The 17835-nt window shown below is 45.9% G+C and overlaps 1 protein-coding gene across 6 annotated transcripts in view; it reads left to right on the forward strand.

Moving 5' to 3' along the window:
• Window positions 1-5773: 5773 nt before the first annotated feature.
• The window catches only part of DPF2 (double PHD fingers 2), a 44555-nt gene continuing 32493 nt past the window's right edge, over window positions 5774-17835 (forward strand). For 5 of the 6 annotated variants that reach the window (XM_030569411.1, XM_030569412.1, XM_030569413.1 and 2 more), the window contains exons 1-2: window positions 5774-5864; window positions 16646-16806. In XM_030569411.1, the coding sequence (XP_030425271.1) occupies window positions 5833-5864; window positions 16646-16806 (193 nt within the window). In that variant the 5' untranslated portion in view covers window positions 5774-5832. Of the gene's footprint in view, window positions 5865-15027; window positions 15121-16645; window positions 16807-17835 lie in introns of all 6 variants that reach the window. The other variant, XM_030569416.1, reaches the window with a different exon arrangement.

Here is a 17835-nt window from a genome sequence, read left to right on the forward strand (position 1 = left end):
TCAAAGGTCTCAGCCAGAACCTGGGCAATGCGCTTGTGCAGGTTTCGTGGGAGAGCCACTATGGTCCTTGTCCCAGTCAGGCTAACCAGCCCTGAAAACTACGACCGTTACCCACTGCACTCAACCCCATCACCATGCAGTACAGCCATCCTGAAGTGCAGCACTCATTGCACAGGACTCCAGACAGGAAGGCTGAGTATGATAACAGGACATACACAAATCTGTGATTGTGCCGTGCCCCACCCCATCCCCTTGCCCTTTGTGTTTCCTAAGCAGTTGTGTTTCTTTTCAATAAATGGATTTTTTTGCTTTGAAAACATTCTTCATTATTGCATAAAGTAAAAGATACCTTAGCCCAGGAAAGCAACAGGAACTGCAAGTCAGTGTATCATACGTAGCAAACACAGATTCCTACTAACACTGGAACCACTGCACTTCACTCCCGTGCAGGGCACCAGACATTACTGGTGGCTTTCAGCCTCAAATTGCTCCCTCAAGACATCCCTAATCCTTGCAGCCCTGCGCTGGGCCCCTCTAACAGCCCTGCTCTCTGGCTGTTCAAATTCAGCCTCCAGGTGTTGAACCTCCAACTTCCATGCCTGAGTGAATCTTTCACCTTTATCTTCACAAATGTTATGGAGGGTACAGCACGTGGATATAACCGCAGGGATGCTGTTATCGGCCATGTCCAGCTTCCCATACAGAGAGCGCCAGCGGCCTTTTAAATGGCCAAAAGCACACTCCACAGTCATTCTGCACTGGCTCAGCCTGTTGTTGAACTGCTCCTTGCTGCTGTCAAGGCTCCCTGTGTAGCGTTTCATGACACGGTATTAAAGGGTAAGCGGGGTCTCCAAGGATCACAATGGGCATTTTGACTTCCCCTACGATGATCTTCTGGTCTGGGAAAAAAAGTCCCGGCTTGCAGCTTCCTGAACAGAGCAGTGTTCCGAAAGATGTGTGCGTCATGCACCCTTCCGGGCCAGCCTGCATTAATGCCAATGAAATGCCTACGGTGATCCACAGGCGCCTGGAGAACCATTGAAAAATAGCCCTTCAGATTAACGTGCTTGGAGGTTAGGTGGGCTGGTGCCAGACTTGGAATATGCATCCCATCTATCTCCCCTCTGCAGTTAGGGAAACCCATTTGTGCAAAGCCAGCCACAATGTCAGGCATGTTACCCAGAGTCACGGTTCTTCTGAGCAGGATGTGATTAATGGCTACTCCAAACTGGTCAATGACCAATTGGTAGCTGTCTGGAGTTCCCAGCTTCCAGACTGCAATAGCCACCCGCTTCTCCACCGTCAGGGCAGCTCTCAATCTCATGTCCTTGTGTCGCAGGGTGGGGGCGAGCTCATCACACAGTCCAATGAAAGTGGCTTTTCTCATCCGAAAGTTCTGCAGCCACTGCTTGTCATCCCAGACTTGCATGACGATGTGATCTCACCACTCAGTGCATGTTTCCTGAGTCCAAAAGCACCGTTCCATGGTGGTAAGCATGTCTGTGAATGCCACAAGCAATCTCGTGTCGTATGCATTACTCAAGTGGATATCATCGTCGGAGTCTTCACTGTCACTTTGGATCTTAAGGAATAACTCGACTGCCAAATGTGATGTGCTGGCGAGATTTGTCAGCATATTCCCTCACAGTTCCCGAAGACCGAAAGGCAAGACAGAGCGCGCAGTACAAAAAACGTTGAAAGATGGCGCCAATTGTGGACGGAAGCAGAGGGAGTGCTGGGATGTGAACTGATGCATTAGGGGCATTGGGACAGGACCCAGAATGCTCCACCCCCTTCCTACAAGCCACAGCACCAGAATGGGAAGAGGTGCTCTGTGGGATAGCTGCCCACAATGCACTGCTCTCAATGCCGCTGCAAGTGCTGCAGATGTGGACATGCCAGTGCACTTGCAGCTGTCAGTGTTGACAGACTGCAGCGCCTTCCCTAGTGCGCTCTACGAAGGCTGATTTAACTCAAAGCACTCTACATTTGCAAATGTAGCCATGCCCAAGCTGTTTCTTTCGCTAAGCTATCTGCTGATTTTTTTTGTCCTACATCTGCCAAACGATCTTTTACTCTCTGTATTTGAAATCAGAGAACCTCTTAGCCCATTTGGCTTAGCTTCAGATCAGACCTTGCCATATGGCCCGTTGTTTTTTGGGGGGTGATTTTTACTCTTTCCAGCTCAAGAGGCTTAACTGCTCCTTCCATTTAGGGTGAAAGAAGTGTGCTGTATTCATCCATCAGCTCTAAGCAGGTTTTTGATTATCTACAGATAAAAGATCCATTTCATGACAGCCATTAATAGATTCCAACATAATACTGTATTATATAGAACAGAATAGTTTAGATCATGGTGACAACTTGCTTCTCACTTTCTCACAGCGAGTTGGCCTGCTTTCTCATCTTCTGTTTGTAAATTCCTCTTCTTGTCAAGCTGACAGCGTCTTTGATGGAAGCTGTATTCAGAGTACACTTAGCCAAGCTATCACACATTTCTTCCTGAGTTTTCTCCCTGGCTTCCTGCCCATTTAAAATGTTGCAATAAGTATTGCTTTATTCCTCTCTTACAAAGCCAGTAAAAACCACTGAATAAATCTGGCCCACTTCAGAGATTTCCCACAGCGCTGCTGATGACAACTTCCTTTTTTTTTGCTCCCTGACTCTTTTTAACCTGTTTTGTTCTGTTTTGTTTAATTTTTAACTAGCTTTTCTTGATTGTTCACTTCTCAAATCAAATAACCTAAATGATTGTTCCAAAGCTCCACACATACGATTTTTTACCTTAGTTTTAAAACATACGGGTCATTCTGCCAGGAAAATTACTAGTTCCAACCTATCCAATATTGTGTCTGGGCCCATGATGGCAGAATGAAATCGAGTCCTCTTTGGTTTTCCATCTTTCTGGGATGAAGAGTTTTCTACCTCACTGGGAGGGAGAGTAATCTGGAGGTTTGAGAGAGGGGACCTGAGTGAAGACTCCTGGGTTCTATTCTAACTCTAGGATGGTGGCTTAAAGGTTAGAGTAAGCAACAAAACTGAGACCCCTGAATTCTGTTCCTGGATCTAGTGGGTAAATCACATAGGGATCTCCTGCATTCTAATCCTAGCTGTGCTTTTGACTCTCCATATGATCTTGGAGATAGGATGCAAGCTACCTATGAGACAAATTACTAGAAATGGGAAGTGAGAGCTGGGAAGAGGCCAGGAGGAAGAGAGAGGCAAAAAAGAATGCAGAAATTGTGCAGATGGAAGAAGGAAAGAAATTGGGGAATGCACTTTGTTGGTTGGGCATCCAAGATTGTCTAGACTTGGTATAAAGAACAGGAGTACTTGTGGTACCACAAAGTACTCCTGTTCTTTTTGCGGATACAGACTAACACAGCTGCTACTCTGAAACCTAGAGTTGGTATGGAAATCATGTCTTCTTGTTCTTACCTTGTCCCAACAGGAAACATCATCCCATTCAGGCTGGCCAGTGGGGAGATCTGACATCAGTGCACCAGTTTCTGAAATGTTGATTTCCTTACCGATCACACGGAGAATTACAAAATAGGCCTTGTCTACAGTGGATATTTGCTTGGGTTACCAGTGCAAAACGCTAGTGTTGACAGGCAAAGCTGCTATTTGCATCACTGATGTTTACTTTGGTTTCAACAACCAAACAGCAAGGGAAGAGCTAAACTGCATAGGTGCACATCATCATTAGAGTGATTTGGGCTGGGATTTGCATAGGCACAGCCACAGCCCCGACCCATCATTTGCCACCAATGTCTACTGTGGGAATTTCAGCAAACATTCTTTTTGGTATCACTTGGAAGTCTGCTGGGCATGTTATTTGCAGGGAATTTATATCTGCCTGGAGAATGGGAATTATTCAGACAACTTATTTTAAAGGGCCAAATGGCTTATACAACTCCTGGATAAGCATTTGGTGCTTTCAGATCCCCGATTAACCCTATTGTGCAAAAATAATGAGCAGCCAATGTGTTTCAGGGAAACAAAGAGAGTTCAGTGGAAACATTTTAGCCCTCCTGGCCAGCACTGGGAAATGTGAGAAACTCTACCTAGCCAAACTGGCACCTCTGCAAGGGGAAGTCTTCTGGGGTTGGCAAGGGCACCTCCTTCTGAACAAAAGTTGAAATGTGTGTTGTGCAGACCCTTCCGTTAGACTCTAACTGCAAAACTAATTACTGGGGATCTGGGAAGGGGAAGCTTTAAACAAAGAGCTAAATTGTGTCTTGGAAAGGCTGCAGGGGGGGAAGGAACCTACAATTTGTAATGGAAGAGAAAAAAAGGCAGAGCAAAAATGTTGCTGCTCTCATCTTTCCTAGTTAACAAGCCAAGAAAGTCTCAGGAAGATGCTGGGTGCATCTGAGCTGCAAAAAACACACCATGCAAGAACAGACTCAAAATAAAGCAATACACTTTCACCCACAATTTTTTTTTACCCCATACATTGAGAGGGAGAATTTAGACCCAAATCTATCCATGTAGGTACTTATTCTGTTCCTATAGTATCTGAGCAACTCAGATTTTATTTTCACAACACCCCTCTGAGGGAGGAAAGCATTACATTTTTTTTTTTTTTTTTTACAAATGCCAAACAGAACCACAGTGATTTACCCAGGGAAGCTATGGCTGAAGAAGGAATTAAACCCAGATTTATTGAATCCTAGCCCAATGTCCAATCCATTTGATGATTTGTCTTGCCCTAAAATACACACGTGAGTACTCTCTCCCACTCTCATTTGTGTTCATGTGATGTCTCCCAAGCCATAAACATCCCAAGAAGCAGCAGTCCTGCAGTCTTACTCCAGTGCAGGAGGGGCAACTGGAGACAGGGCACTGCCCAGCAGACAGTGATGAGCAGAACAAGAGTTTTGTCTGTTGCGGGCACAATCTGTCTCTCCCTTATTTGACAGAGATTCCTCAGAATGTCTCTCCTTGATCTAAACCTCAACACCTGGTTCCCATCAGAGGTATTCTGTACGGATGAGGGAATGCGTGCACATGGCATTAGTAGTGCCCAATCCCCTGGGGCCATGGTTTACATCAGGGAATTATATAGTTTTTGAGTTTTATAAGGCAAAAATTTAACAACCTACCTCACTCTATCCCCCCTCCCAGTCACTGACACCCCCCTCCCCCATGTTTACACAGAGCAGCTGAGGAACCTTTCTTCCCAACAAACACCCCACGGCAGCATGGTCCAGAGGTCAGAAAAAGAGATCAGCCTCTCGGCCACTCTGGTGAGGCAGGAAAGCCCAACGACAGCACCAGTCAGCGCCGCGCGCAGCAGCAGTAGCTGGTGCAGTGAAGGAGCCGAGCCGGCCTCCTGGGGACTTCATAGCCACACCTCCCTCCCCCCACTTGGTTTCCCTCACCCCTACTCCCGCTCTTACCTCCCTCCACCTCGCCTTCATTTCCTCCTACTTTTCTCCCCTCTCCTCAACTTTCCCGCTATTTTGCGCTCCCGCGCATGCGCCCCAAACCAGCTCTCGGGGGGGGTGTCTCTTTTTACGCATGCGTAATATGGTCACCACAAGGTCGGGCGTTCTCTCTCTCTCTGCCGTATGCGTATTGCGGAGGTGTACGCCTCTGCTATAGCACATGCGCATTGGTGACACAGAGGGGGAAGGAGCGTATTTTCTCCTCAACGCATGCGTAATTCTTGTCAAGCGGCGGAGGGGAGGGGTGGAAGGAGAGGGGTAGGCAAGCGGTCCTTGGCGCTTGCGCAACCTAGGATAGGCGGGGTGAGCTGGTAGCTGCCGTCCGGCGCTTGGCGCGTGCGCACTGGACGGCCACACGGGCCCAGGCGACGGAGGGAAGATGGCGGCGGTGGTACAGAATGTGGTGAAGCTGTGAGTGGTTCTTCCCTCCCCCGTTTTCCTGCCCCCCCCGAGCGCTCCGCGGAGCAGCCCGGGCCGCGGCTGGGCTCCCTCCCCTCGGGAGAATCTAAGCGACCCGGAACGGCGGTGGCGCGGAGGGCTCCTGCTCTGGGGCTTTCATTGTTAGGCGCAAAGTTTCTCAGCCCGGCTCCTCAGGCGGAGTGGGGGTCCCGGCGCACGGTGGGCCCGGGAGCGAGGAGGAGCAGGGATCTTTTGCGGCCCCTGGGGGTGGGAATGGGGGGAGGCCACCCTCACAGGATGGTCTCATGGGATCCCTGGGGGGTGGGTGTGGGGGGAGCAAAGCCCCAATTTACAGCATGAGGGAGGATTATCATTCTCCTCAAAGCATCACCAGGAATAGTAGGGAGACATCCCCCCCCCCCGTGGAACTGGGAAGAAGACAGCTCCATTTATAGATCTGCGTGGGGAACAGGGTCCTCCCCAAGGCTCAGACTAGAATAGGGGTTGCAGCTTCTCTTTCCAGGGATCTATATGGGAGCACAAACTATTGCTCCCGATCCAGGTGCTGAGAGCTGGAAAGGCTACAGTTCCTTTGACCTTCTAAACCAGCAGCCCTGCCCCCCTTTTCTAAATTTTAGGAATAAGATAAGGTATGAGAGGTGTGGTTGCAAGACTGCCCTAATGGTAAGGGCTACATTGTCCTAACCTCACCAAGGTGTGAAAAGGTCTAGCTCCCCATATATCAGAGGGGTAGCTGTGTTAGTCTGGATCTGTAAAAGCAGCAAAGAATTCTGTGGCACCTTATAGACTAACAGACGCTTTGGAGCATGAGCTTTCGTGGGTGAATACCCACTTCTTCAGATGCAACAGGTGTGAAAAGGTCTAGCTCCCCATATATTCTTGATAAACCTGGTGTGAAGGAGCAAAAGTGCTGTTTTTAAAACTGGACTTGAAAAATCATGGTGATTCAGCCAGCCAGCATGCGGGGTTTAAATTGAAGAGGGTTTTGTGGTAGGTAGGATAAAGATGGTATGCCTTGACAGAGCTGGTTGTGTGTAATTGTGATGACATTGCTTATAGCCTCTTGAAGTTATAAGCTTACAATCTGCTTTGATTCTCCAGTACATCATAATAATGGCTGTCATGTGGCAGACTGTGGTCAGGAAGCAGTATTTGGTGTTAAGTCCAGGTGTGTGTGATATGATTTCCATGCTTCTGATTGAGTTCCTCTTTCTTTCCCCTCTGGACATTGTCAAATCTTTGCTATCTCTAAGCAAACTTGAGAAGAGCAAAAAAACATTATCTGGAACACACTGAACAGCAGGTATTCTTAAAAATTCCTTGGAGAAAGGACAGTCTTAGCAACAAGGGCATCACTTTCTTTCTGCAAATCATACCATTTGAGCCTTGGGCAGAGGGAGAGAAGGGTGGTTTTGGAGTTAAGGCAGTGCAATGGACCTCAAGTGCCGTAGGGTGAATTCTTGTCTCAGTCATGCGTTTCTCTCAGATCCCTGGGTAGGTTCCTTAATATGCCTTGTGCTTCAGTTCCCCATCTGTAAAAAGCAGATTGTCCTTCCCTGTCTCTTACGGGGGTTGTGAGAATAAAATCCATTAATGCTTGTGAGGTGCACAGGTACACAGTAATTAGGGGGTGTGTAGGTCCCCAGATATCTATAAAGATACACTATCAGGTGTACAGGTATTGTAGAGTAGTAGCCCAAAATATAGAATATATTTTATATGATATTTTTTATCATTAGATCTCAAAGCACTTTACAAAAGAGTTTAGTATTGTTATCCACAGCACCAAATGCTACACTGTAGTAACATTTTGGTGCAGTGTAACTGGATTATTACGGTAGAGTATTGTAGTAACATGCTTTTAAATAATGGATAACTGAGCCAAACATCCTCCTAACCTTCCCTGTTCTTCTGATCTGTGTGAGGCTTTTTGTACATTTTCTGTTCTTAGTTCAGTCTAAAAACGGATAACTTGATACTTATATTTGTTTTTAGACTGAACTAAGAACAGAAAATGTACAAAAAGCCTCACACAGATCAGAAGAACAGGGAAGGTTAGGAGGATGTTTGGCTCAGTTATCCATTATTTAAAAGCATGTTACTACAATACTCTACCGTAATAATCCAGTTACACTGCACCAAAATGTTACTACAGTGTAACTGGATTATTACGGTAGAGTATTGTAGTAACATGCTTTTAAATAATGGATAACTGAGCCAAACATCCTCCTAACCTTCCCTGTTCTTCTGATCTGTGTGAGGCTTTTTGTACATTTTCTGTTCTTAGTTCAGTCTAAAAACAAATATAAGTATCAAGTTATCCACTTGTCACGTGAGCATGGAATTAAATTATTTTTAATGAAAAGGGCTGTTGGGGGGGGGTTGATTTTTGTAACATAAAATGTAAATGAACAGCTATTTTTAAAACCTAATGGTGGATGTTTAATTACCACTGTGAGTGTTGGCTAAAGCTGTTTTAAAAATAGATATTTTTAATCATGGTTGGTATAGATTAGGTAAAATCTGAGAATGTGGACTCCGTGTGCTAGGCAGTGTGTGTAGTCACTGCCCTGAACACTTTATGATCCAATTAAATGAGACAAAGGGTGGAACAGGAAACAGAAGGAGGAACTAGGTTGCTAAAGGTCATGGAGCTAGGAAAAGAACTTGGGTCTCCTGGGTCCCAGTTCAGTTCCTTATCCACTGGACCATACTGCCTTTCCAGTAGCATTTTAATACGATTTTAGAAAACAAATTTATAGACTTGACGTCAGATCCCATTGTCAGTCATGCCAGGGTAAATCTCGAGAACTATCAAAGTCTGCAGTGTTGTATTTACTTGTGTATAACTGAAAGCAGAATATGTTCCAATATCCTGTAGAAAAATGGTTTATCTCAGTGACTCCTGAATTCTTTCATGTTGTGACCACCTTTGGGCTCACATCTGTTAACATGACCCCCAGGGGCAATGATGCCAATTCAGATACTACTTTTGGGGCTGGAGCAGACTTTTCTGCCCTGCTCCCCATTCTTACATCCAGCCCTGGTCCACCCCCAGATCTCAGGGGGGAGTTGCCATTGCAGGCCAGAGTGCATGGATTGGGCATGCATGCATCAGCGGGGGTGGCAGCTCAGGCTCCTCCCCATCCCTCCTTCCTCTGCACCACAGCTCCCTGTCATCCTGGGAGTGGTGGTGTCTCATTTCAGCTCTCAGCCTTTGGATTTTGCTGCCAGTGGCAGGGACCAGCCTCCACATAGCCAGCTCTGTGCACCTCTGCTCTCTGCCTTGCAATGGGACCATGAATAGTCTCCTTGTCTCCCCCTCCTTGTTGACTTGATGCTTCCAATGGCACTAGGAGGAGCTTCCATGGGATCCAGCAGGAGGGCCCAGCAGGCAGTGCAGGACTCAGGACCAGCTAAGCTCCCTTCAGATCTCCTGCCTTCCCTCACCCTGCTATTTACCCAGCTCTCTGCTGGCTTGATGTTTCAAGACACCTCTTCCCCTCCCCTGCCTTGCGAGTCATGACTCACAGTTTGGAAAATGAGTCTGCACTGAGCAGGGAAATCATGTTGAACCCGTGTTAGCTCATTGTTAAAAGTGACTGCATCCATTAGGCTATTATTTTTCTCTAGAATGGACTGAACCATTGGGAAGGGATTAGGTTGGATATTGGCTGCAGAGCAAATTTCTGGTCCGCTTTTTCAGAATAGAAGCAAAGATACAGAATCTGTTCTTTTTTCTCCTCTTGGATCAAGATAGTTTTGCACATGCAGGATTTAGCCAGAAATCCGTACAATTTTTAAAAATCTTTTGCTTTATTTGATATTTTGAGTCTGTGTTTGAAAGCACAGCAATGACATATCAATACAATCAGCTTGTGCATTAAGCTCATACATCTAGGTTTTAATTGTATCTCAGAAATGTGCATTATTAGATTGAACTGTATGAAAGTATTGATATGACTTCAATAAAAAATTAGGTTATATATTTTAAAATGAGAATATCCAGCCATTTGTCTGTGGAAAAATTTTCACTCTTCCATTAAGATGTGTTTCTCTCCTGATTTTGATTCCTCCATCTCCTGATCTTTGGCCCACTCTACAGTCCAAACCATGTTATCTGCTGAGGGGAATCCTATTCTGTTTCTGGACTCCTTTAGGAAAATTTTCCATCCTGAAAATTGCTATAATATTTAATGCTTATGTAGTGCCTTTAACCCAAGAGACTAAGGGCATGTCTACATTTGCCATTTAAAGCATACAAATTCCCTTTTTTGCTCAAAAACTGTGGGACCGTCTATACTTGCTTCTGAGTTTCACTGCAAAAAACTCATTGGCTTCACCGCAAAAAGAAAACCACCTCCACGAGCATCATACAGCGCTTCCTGGTGATGCTTTTGGTGGTGATGTGCAAGTGAAGACTAAGGCCATGTCTACATCTAAAATTTTGCAGCGCTGGTTGTTACAGCTGTATTAGTACAGCTGTATAGGGCCAGCGCTGCAGAGTGGCCACACTTACAGCAACCAGCGCTGCAAGAGGTGTTAGATGTGGCCACACTGCAGCGCTGTTGGGCGGCTTCAAGGGGGGTTCCGGGACGAGAGAGCAAACCGGGAAAGGAAACCAGCTTCCCCGCGGTTTGCTCTCTCGGTCCCGGAGCCAGCCAGCAAACCGCAGGGAAGGAGACCTGCTTGCTCGGGGTTCCGGGACCGAGAGAGCAAACCGGGAACGCCGCGGTTTGCTCTCTCGGTCCCGGAGCCAGCCAGCAAACCGCAGGGAAGGAGACCTGCTTGCTCGGGGTTCCGGGACCGAGAGAGCAAACCGGGAACGCCGCGGTTTGCTCTCTCGGTCCCGGAGCCAGCCAGCAAACCGCAGGGAAGGAGACCTGCTTGCTCGGGGTTCCGGGACCGAGAGAGCAAACCGGGAACGCCGCGGTTTGCTCTCTCGGTCCCGGAACCCCGAGCAAGCAGGTCTCCTTCCCTGCGGTTTGCTGGGTGGCTCCGGGAACGCGAGAGCAAACCGCGGCGAAGCTGGTTTCCTTTCCCGGTTTGCTCTCTCGGTCCCGGAACCCCGAGCAAGCAGGTCTCCTTCCCTGCGGTTTGCTGGGTGGCTCCGGGACCGAGAGAGCAAACCGGGAAAGGAAACCAGCTTGATTACCAGAGGCTTCCTCCTTCCACGGAGGTCAAGAAAAGCGCTGGTAACTGTCTACATTGGATTACCAGCGCTGGATCACCAGCGCTGGATCCTCTACACCCGAGACAAAACGGGAGTACGGCCAGCGCTGCAAACAGGGAGTTGCAGCGCTGGTGGTGCCCTGCAGATGTGTACACCTTCAAAGTTGCAGCGCTGTAACTCCCTCACCAGCGCTGCAACTTTCTGATGTAGACAAGCCCTAAGTCTTCCTGTTTACAGAGCTTTTAGCCTCCGGAGCATATCCCACAGTGCCTAGGTGACCACTCTGGCCAGCATCTCTGCTGCTCTGATGCCAGGAAAAAAGACATCCACCCCCGAGCCCTGGGAACTTCGAAACTTCCCCTCCTGTTTTCTTGGCAAGTGCTCACTTATCATCTGTCCAGGTGACAATGACTGCTCTAGGACCAAAGATCCCCTGCTTAGAGCAATGCTGAGCTACTGGAGCTAGTCAGTGTTTGGGGAGAGGAGGCTGTGAAGAGACTCAGGATCTCCTGCAATTACCTCCCCTCCTGTCTGTCAAAATGGAGAGAGCTGCACTGTGGGATAGCTGGCTTCCCTGCGCTGCTCTCATGGGGGAAGTGCTGCAAATGTAAACACTCTCTGATGTCTGTGGAAGTAAGTACACAAACCAGGGCTTTTCTTTCACCGGTTCACTATCACTGGTGAAACTGTCAGTGCAAAAACTCTGCAAATGTAGACGTAGCCTAAAGGTGTTTTATAAGGGAGCGTAGTTGGTGGAATTATTCCTGTTTCGAACATGGGGGAAAATGAGGTACAGAGCTGTTACAAGAATTCTATGTGAGTAGCAGAACTGGGAATAGAGTCCAGGTCTTTTAACTCAGAGTCCAGGAGGGCTTTCTCCAGTGGACTTGATTGCTTCTAGAGACTGAAGTGGAGAAGAGACTTGTTTTGTCAATAGCATCATTTACTGATCAGTTATCAGTGCAAAAGATTGCTACATGCACTGATCGGGGAACTGTCCTAGCAAGCGGTTGAGTGTTTCATCTGTAGTATGGATATAGCTTAAACTCCTGTCTATGCTAGAAATTTAGCTGTCAACGGAGATATGTCCAAATCTATAGCATAGCTGGGGACATGGCTAACACATAGTGAAATTCAGTCTGCTGCAACACAGAACTATGCTTTAACTGTGTTGGTTGACAACAGTACTGTAACCAGGATCTCCTTACTCCCACTGAATTTTTAAAAACGGTGTGACTTATGCCACATACTGCTTTGTGGTGTTGAACTTGCTAAGATTAGTGCTAACCTGACAATCAGAAACCCATAGGGAGAATGTGGATCATTAGTTGGTTCTGTGGATCATTTTATCCCTCACATAATCTTGTTTGTAAAAGCAAAGTTTGTAATCTTGTTTGGCTGTGAAATCTTTCTGTGCTGTGCATAAACAGTGAGGATGATGATGAAACAGAATCTTTGTTGTGCAGGTGTGGAGCTAGGGAGGTTTCATTTCCATCTGAAATTGATATTAATATTTTTGGAAAGTTTCCCCCCAGTTAATGGGGTTGGTTCTCCTTTAGCTTACATCAGTTTTCCTCCATATAACTCCGCTGACTTCAGTGAGTTAATCTTGTTCTTCATTGGTGTTGGATCAAAATCGGGATTGAGATATTTAAATCTCAGCTCCCCCATCCCAAGCGTGCGTCTTTGTTCTGTATTATGTCCAGCAAGATATTTTGCATGAAACATTATGTGCAAATTCTCATGTGTTGCCTGAAAGACACAAGCTTCCATGTATCATGTCTTGTTGTTCATCCTGTTAAACTAGCAGCTTCCTTGCTGTGTATGTAATTATTGAGTTGTGTTATGGAGCCAGCCTGAGTGCCTTTCTTCTCTGGCTCATGTTCTCTGGTTTGATGTGGTCATTTCAGCCAGTATTGAAGTGTCAGGGTGTGTGTGTGTGTAAACAAAGGGGTGTTGTGCTTATGTATTAATTTTTTTCTTTCTTTCCTCTCCTGGCATCAGAGACATAAAATTCTCTCTTTCCCTCTCCCTGCTACTTTGTGGCAAGATTTTAACATTGAAATTACTATAATTATAGCTCATTCAATTAAGTGAGTCTTTAGTGCTGCTGTAGCGCAAAAAAAAAAAAATCCTTGAAGGGGAAAAAAAAAATTAGACTTAATCTGAGTCTTGTATTCTTCCTGTCAGTTCCTGACTTCCCTCTGATGTTTTTGCTAACCTGATTACCAAGCAGAATTGGATTTTTTGTTCTCTCTAGGATCTATATATTGAAAATGTGCTTCAGAATAGCGTAACAATATAAAAAGACTCTAAGTAGGGGGATCATCAAATCAATGTTTTACTCAGAGGGTAAGGACATGAACATAGCATGTAGGTAGGTCTCCTGAATTTTGAATGTGGGGATGGAAATACAGCTCTTGGCATCACTCCAAAATGCTACTCCATATTTTTGTGGCAAATCTATGTCCATTATATTTTTATTGTTGTCTTTGTGTGGCAAACTTGAGATCTTTCTGCCTTCACAGTAGCAGAAAGGGAGAACTCAAAGCCTCCTTCCAAGATACATGCCTCCAACTCTTGATCTAAATGAGAATCTCTGTTAGCACCACAGGGTTTTTAACATATTTAAGGACTTCTGAATCTGTTCAGAGGTTTACATGCATTACAGATTTCTTACTCTGGAAGGCACTGCATAAAAGAATACCCCAAAAATGCAATTACCCCACTCATCAGTTCAAGTCCAGTTACTTCTTGGTTGGATAATGACAGCCCCACTGCACAACAACTTGGGGCAGAAAGTGAAGGAATCCTATATCCAATTCAAATGGCACAATATACCAGAGTTATAATTTGCTTAAGGCCGTTGAGCATGAAAAGGACTGTGCGCTTTTTAATGACTGCGAGTGACTTACATTTCACTTGTTAATGGAAGGCAAGAGTTTAATTTTCTTATTGGTATTTATAGATGGTAAAAATTGTTTGGTGAAAAGGAGAGATGTGAGAATATTTTGAGGATAATCCTCCCCCCCCCCCAAGAAATGCATGCTATGTTTTTGTGTGTATTGGCTATGTCAAGCAGGATGTGTGTCATTTTTCACATGCTGGATATCATCTTTCGGGTTCTTGTTCTGTGCAACTGTTAACATGTTCTCTAAAGTAATTTTACCATCACTAACATTACTGTTAGCACATGATACAGAACCCTTCAATAACAAGCAGTGTCTCTTGGTTTCTTGCTGGCTACAACAAAGTTTTTTAAACTGGGAGTATAGCCACTGGGGTGAAATAGAGGCAAGAGGGAAAAGTCAGAGCGTAATAAGAATTACTAAGTGCTGATTGGTTCCTTTACTCAGTTCCACTTAGGATCCCCACTTTTTTAACACTTAGAAACCAGAAATTTGGTACAAAATGTAGTTGAAAACCCAAATATAAATCAAGGTAATGGTCTTGTATGAAATAATGAATTATTTGTGGAGAATTGTAGCTTGGAACCCATCTGTTTTAAGACCTCTGTACATAGTGCATCATTCTGTGATATTTCATGGAATGATATTTAGGGTGAAAGATTGGTTGCTCAGGGAGTTGGCAGTTGGGTAATAGAGCCTTTCAACTCTGCCATTTGACTCCAGGCGGGGTTAGCAATGCCTTAAAAAATCCAGTATGATGGCTGTCTGATAAACCTCCTAGCCAGCTCTCAGCAGGACAGATATCATTGATTGGCTCCCTTGCTAGTACTCTTGGCAGAAATGCCAAGGACTGAAAGAGCCATGGAGACTTATCTCCCTCCCCCGAGTTGAGCAGCAGCGTTTGGCTCTGAGCAGCTTCCATTGCTCATACTCTTGGTTAACAGGGCTTCAGATCCAAAGAGTGTCAGCGTGGTCCTTTGTTCTCTGCTCTGTGTCCCCATCTGGTTCACTCATTATGTGCCTTTTGACCTTTATCTCCATTTCTGTTTTTTCACTTGTCCTCTGTATTCAGTCAATTTCTAGGTCCCATGGGACTTCCCTTGCCTAGAGGATGAGTCTTTTGTTCTTGATGGGTTCTGTCCACCATTCCTGAGAATTCAAATAGGTGGGTCTGGGGTTCTCTGCCCAGCATCCCTCTAGATCCTTCATTTTCACCCTGTGAGCTGCCTTTCTTACTTTGTACCCTGTAATCAAGTAAGTGCTGGGCTCTGCAGCATGTCCCTCATCTGACGGGGTGGGCCTTTTACTTAATCATGTTTATTATGGTAGTGCCTAAGGACCAACCAAGAATGGAGCCCTGTTGTGCTAGGCAGTGCACAAACACAGAGTACTATTTGTGGGTACTGGGACAAATGAGTCTAGACATGTCCAGAATTAAAAGCCCCCTCCCCATCCCCCCCAAGGAGGGAGCAATCACTAGGCCGAGGCCACAAGTGCGTGCATGGGACTTTGAAGGAGACAACAGGAATGGAAGTGAGGTCAGTGGTTAAAAATCAGGGAACCAGAGAGGGACACCAAGCAGAGAACCCCAGACAGTGCCTGCTGCTCCTCAAAGGTGTCTAAGGAGGTAGTGGACACTCCCTAGAGGAACTGCGCCCAGAGACAATACAGAATAGCAGAGAGTTCCTGACCCAAAGAGCTTACAATCTAAATAGCTCAAACAGGTGAGGATGGGAAAGGGGGTATCATACACACAAGCAGAGGAATTGGTGTGATGTCAGCAAACAACATGTTCCACAATTTTTGGTAGGTGAGTTTGATTGGGGGGGGGGGTCATCTAAATGAAAAGTGAAGGGACTGAGGGGTACAGGACAGGTGTGGAGTGAAGCTGAGAGAAAGAGAGTGGGCAGGGAAGGAGAGGGTTGGCGCCAACAGTGGCTCTGCCCACCATCCTGGGATTTAAATAGGCTGGTTATTTGCACCAGCATTAAATCCACTCTCGTGAGATTTAGAATGCTATGTAACTTGACAACTAATAACAATAATATTAAATAAAATAATACACTTAAAAATTACTTTCCTAAAAATTAATAGGAAGCCTCTGTGGTTCATGCAGAACATTGTTCAGTGTAAACAGCTTTGAGAAAAATATGCCAGAAGTTTTCAGAGAACTGTCTGAAATCCTTACTTTCTAGGGATTGGTGTGTATCACACTTGGAGTAATTCAAGATACCTTCCAGGAAGCTGGGTTCTTGCAGGGGTCTGATCTGTATGGGTCATTGGTCCGCTCCCTAATGTTAATTCTAACTAAAAGTCTGATTGGGCATATCTACGTGGTGGTGATGGAATGTCAGAGGGTGCAAAGTCTCGAGGTGGGTGTTTCTAAATAGAGTTTTCTGAGAAGTCCTGCACTAGGGATATAAATCCCCAAGAGCAAAACATATCACAATGGTTTGTTTATGTCAGTGGTCCCTAGTGCTTGGCTCCAGCCGTTCTGTTGTCTTCAGAGTTGGCTACAGATCTTTACAAAGGCATAGCTCCAGGATTTATCTTGGTACATCCAATCCTGCCAGAGCATCAGGAGAGTGTTAAAACAGATGTTAGAAAGTGCCAGGAAAGGCAAGCAGCAACAGCAGCTAGCTAGGTAATCCTAATAACTAATACACAGTGTCTGTTTCCTCAACCCACAGTCTTGGAGAGCAATATTACAAAGATGCAATGGAGCAGTGCCACAACTACAACGCCAGGCTGTGTGCTGAGAGGAGCGTCCGGCTGCCTTTCCTAGACTCGCAGACCGGAGTGGCACAGAGCAACTGCTACATATGGATGGAGAAGCGTCACAGAGGCCCAGGTAGGGCCTTTTCTGCTGTTATGGTACAATAGCATATGCCAAACCCAGCACCAGACTTCCCCTCTGCCCCAGCTTACCCACTCCTGTGTAAACTAGCAGGCCAGCTCACCAACCAGTGTGTCAGTGAAGCTCCCGCCAGTATCTCAGTATTTAATTTCCTTTTCCCAGGGATGCGTTAATTTTTCAAATAGATTTCAACATCAGTCAAGATAGGCCTGGCCCCTCCTAAGGTATCTGCTGCTGCCTGCAGAGGAGGGGTATCTAGCCAAGTCTTTCCCCTAGCTTGTGTGGCAAACATGCCTTCCAAGTCTTTTCCATGACCCATGGTCCTTCAGTTCTCCGTATGAAGAGAACTGCTTGTTTCTTGGCATTTTACCTCACCAGCTGGGAGGCATCTGATAAGTCACAGGTGGGGGCTAAGATGAAATCCCTTAAAGGGCCAATTCACCCTGTGGTACATGGGCATAACTCTTGCTGCACTTTGTAAGTGTTTAGGTGAGGAAGGAATGGGAAGGCTATTTGGTTTTGGTTAATGATGGAGAAGCTGTTTGCCTCAAAGCAACAGGAGTACATTTGTTTTACAGTTCACTTATCATTCCTCAGCTGCTGTTGCACCTATCTTCCATCATGCACAGCACTGAAGACATACCTGTTTATTGTCTTGCATAAATAAGTTCAGCAGCCTTCTGTATTCAATGGAGTGTAGTGGTTAGAGCAGGGAAACTGGTAGTCAGGACTCTAGTCACAAATCTGGAAGGCAGTTGGGTCTAGTTATTATAGCAAGGTGAGTGAGAATTAGGATCTCTGGGTTCCCTTCCTGTCTTTGAGTAGAGAATGTGCCTCAATAATAAACCATGGCAACTGAAAATAGGGGCTACTGGTTTCTGCCTGACTCTGGTACTAACCTGCTATGAACCTGAGAAAATATTCAGGTTCTCTGTGTCCTGGGATCAGAACTGGACACTTAGGAGCTCATCAATACATGTGGGATCAGTGTGGCCTAGTGGCTAGAACGCTGGATTGGAACTC

Source organism: Gopherus evgoodei, chromosome 7 (genome assembly GCF_007399415.2).
Source record: "Gopherus evgoodei ecotype Sinaloan lineage chromosome 7, rGopEvg1_v1.p, whole genome shotgun sequence".
Taxonomy (NCBI): Eukaryota; Metazoa; Chordata; order Testudines; family Testudinidae; genus Gopherus; species Gopherus evgoodei.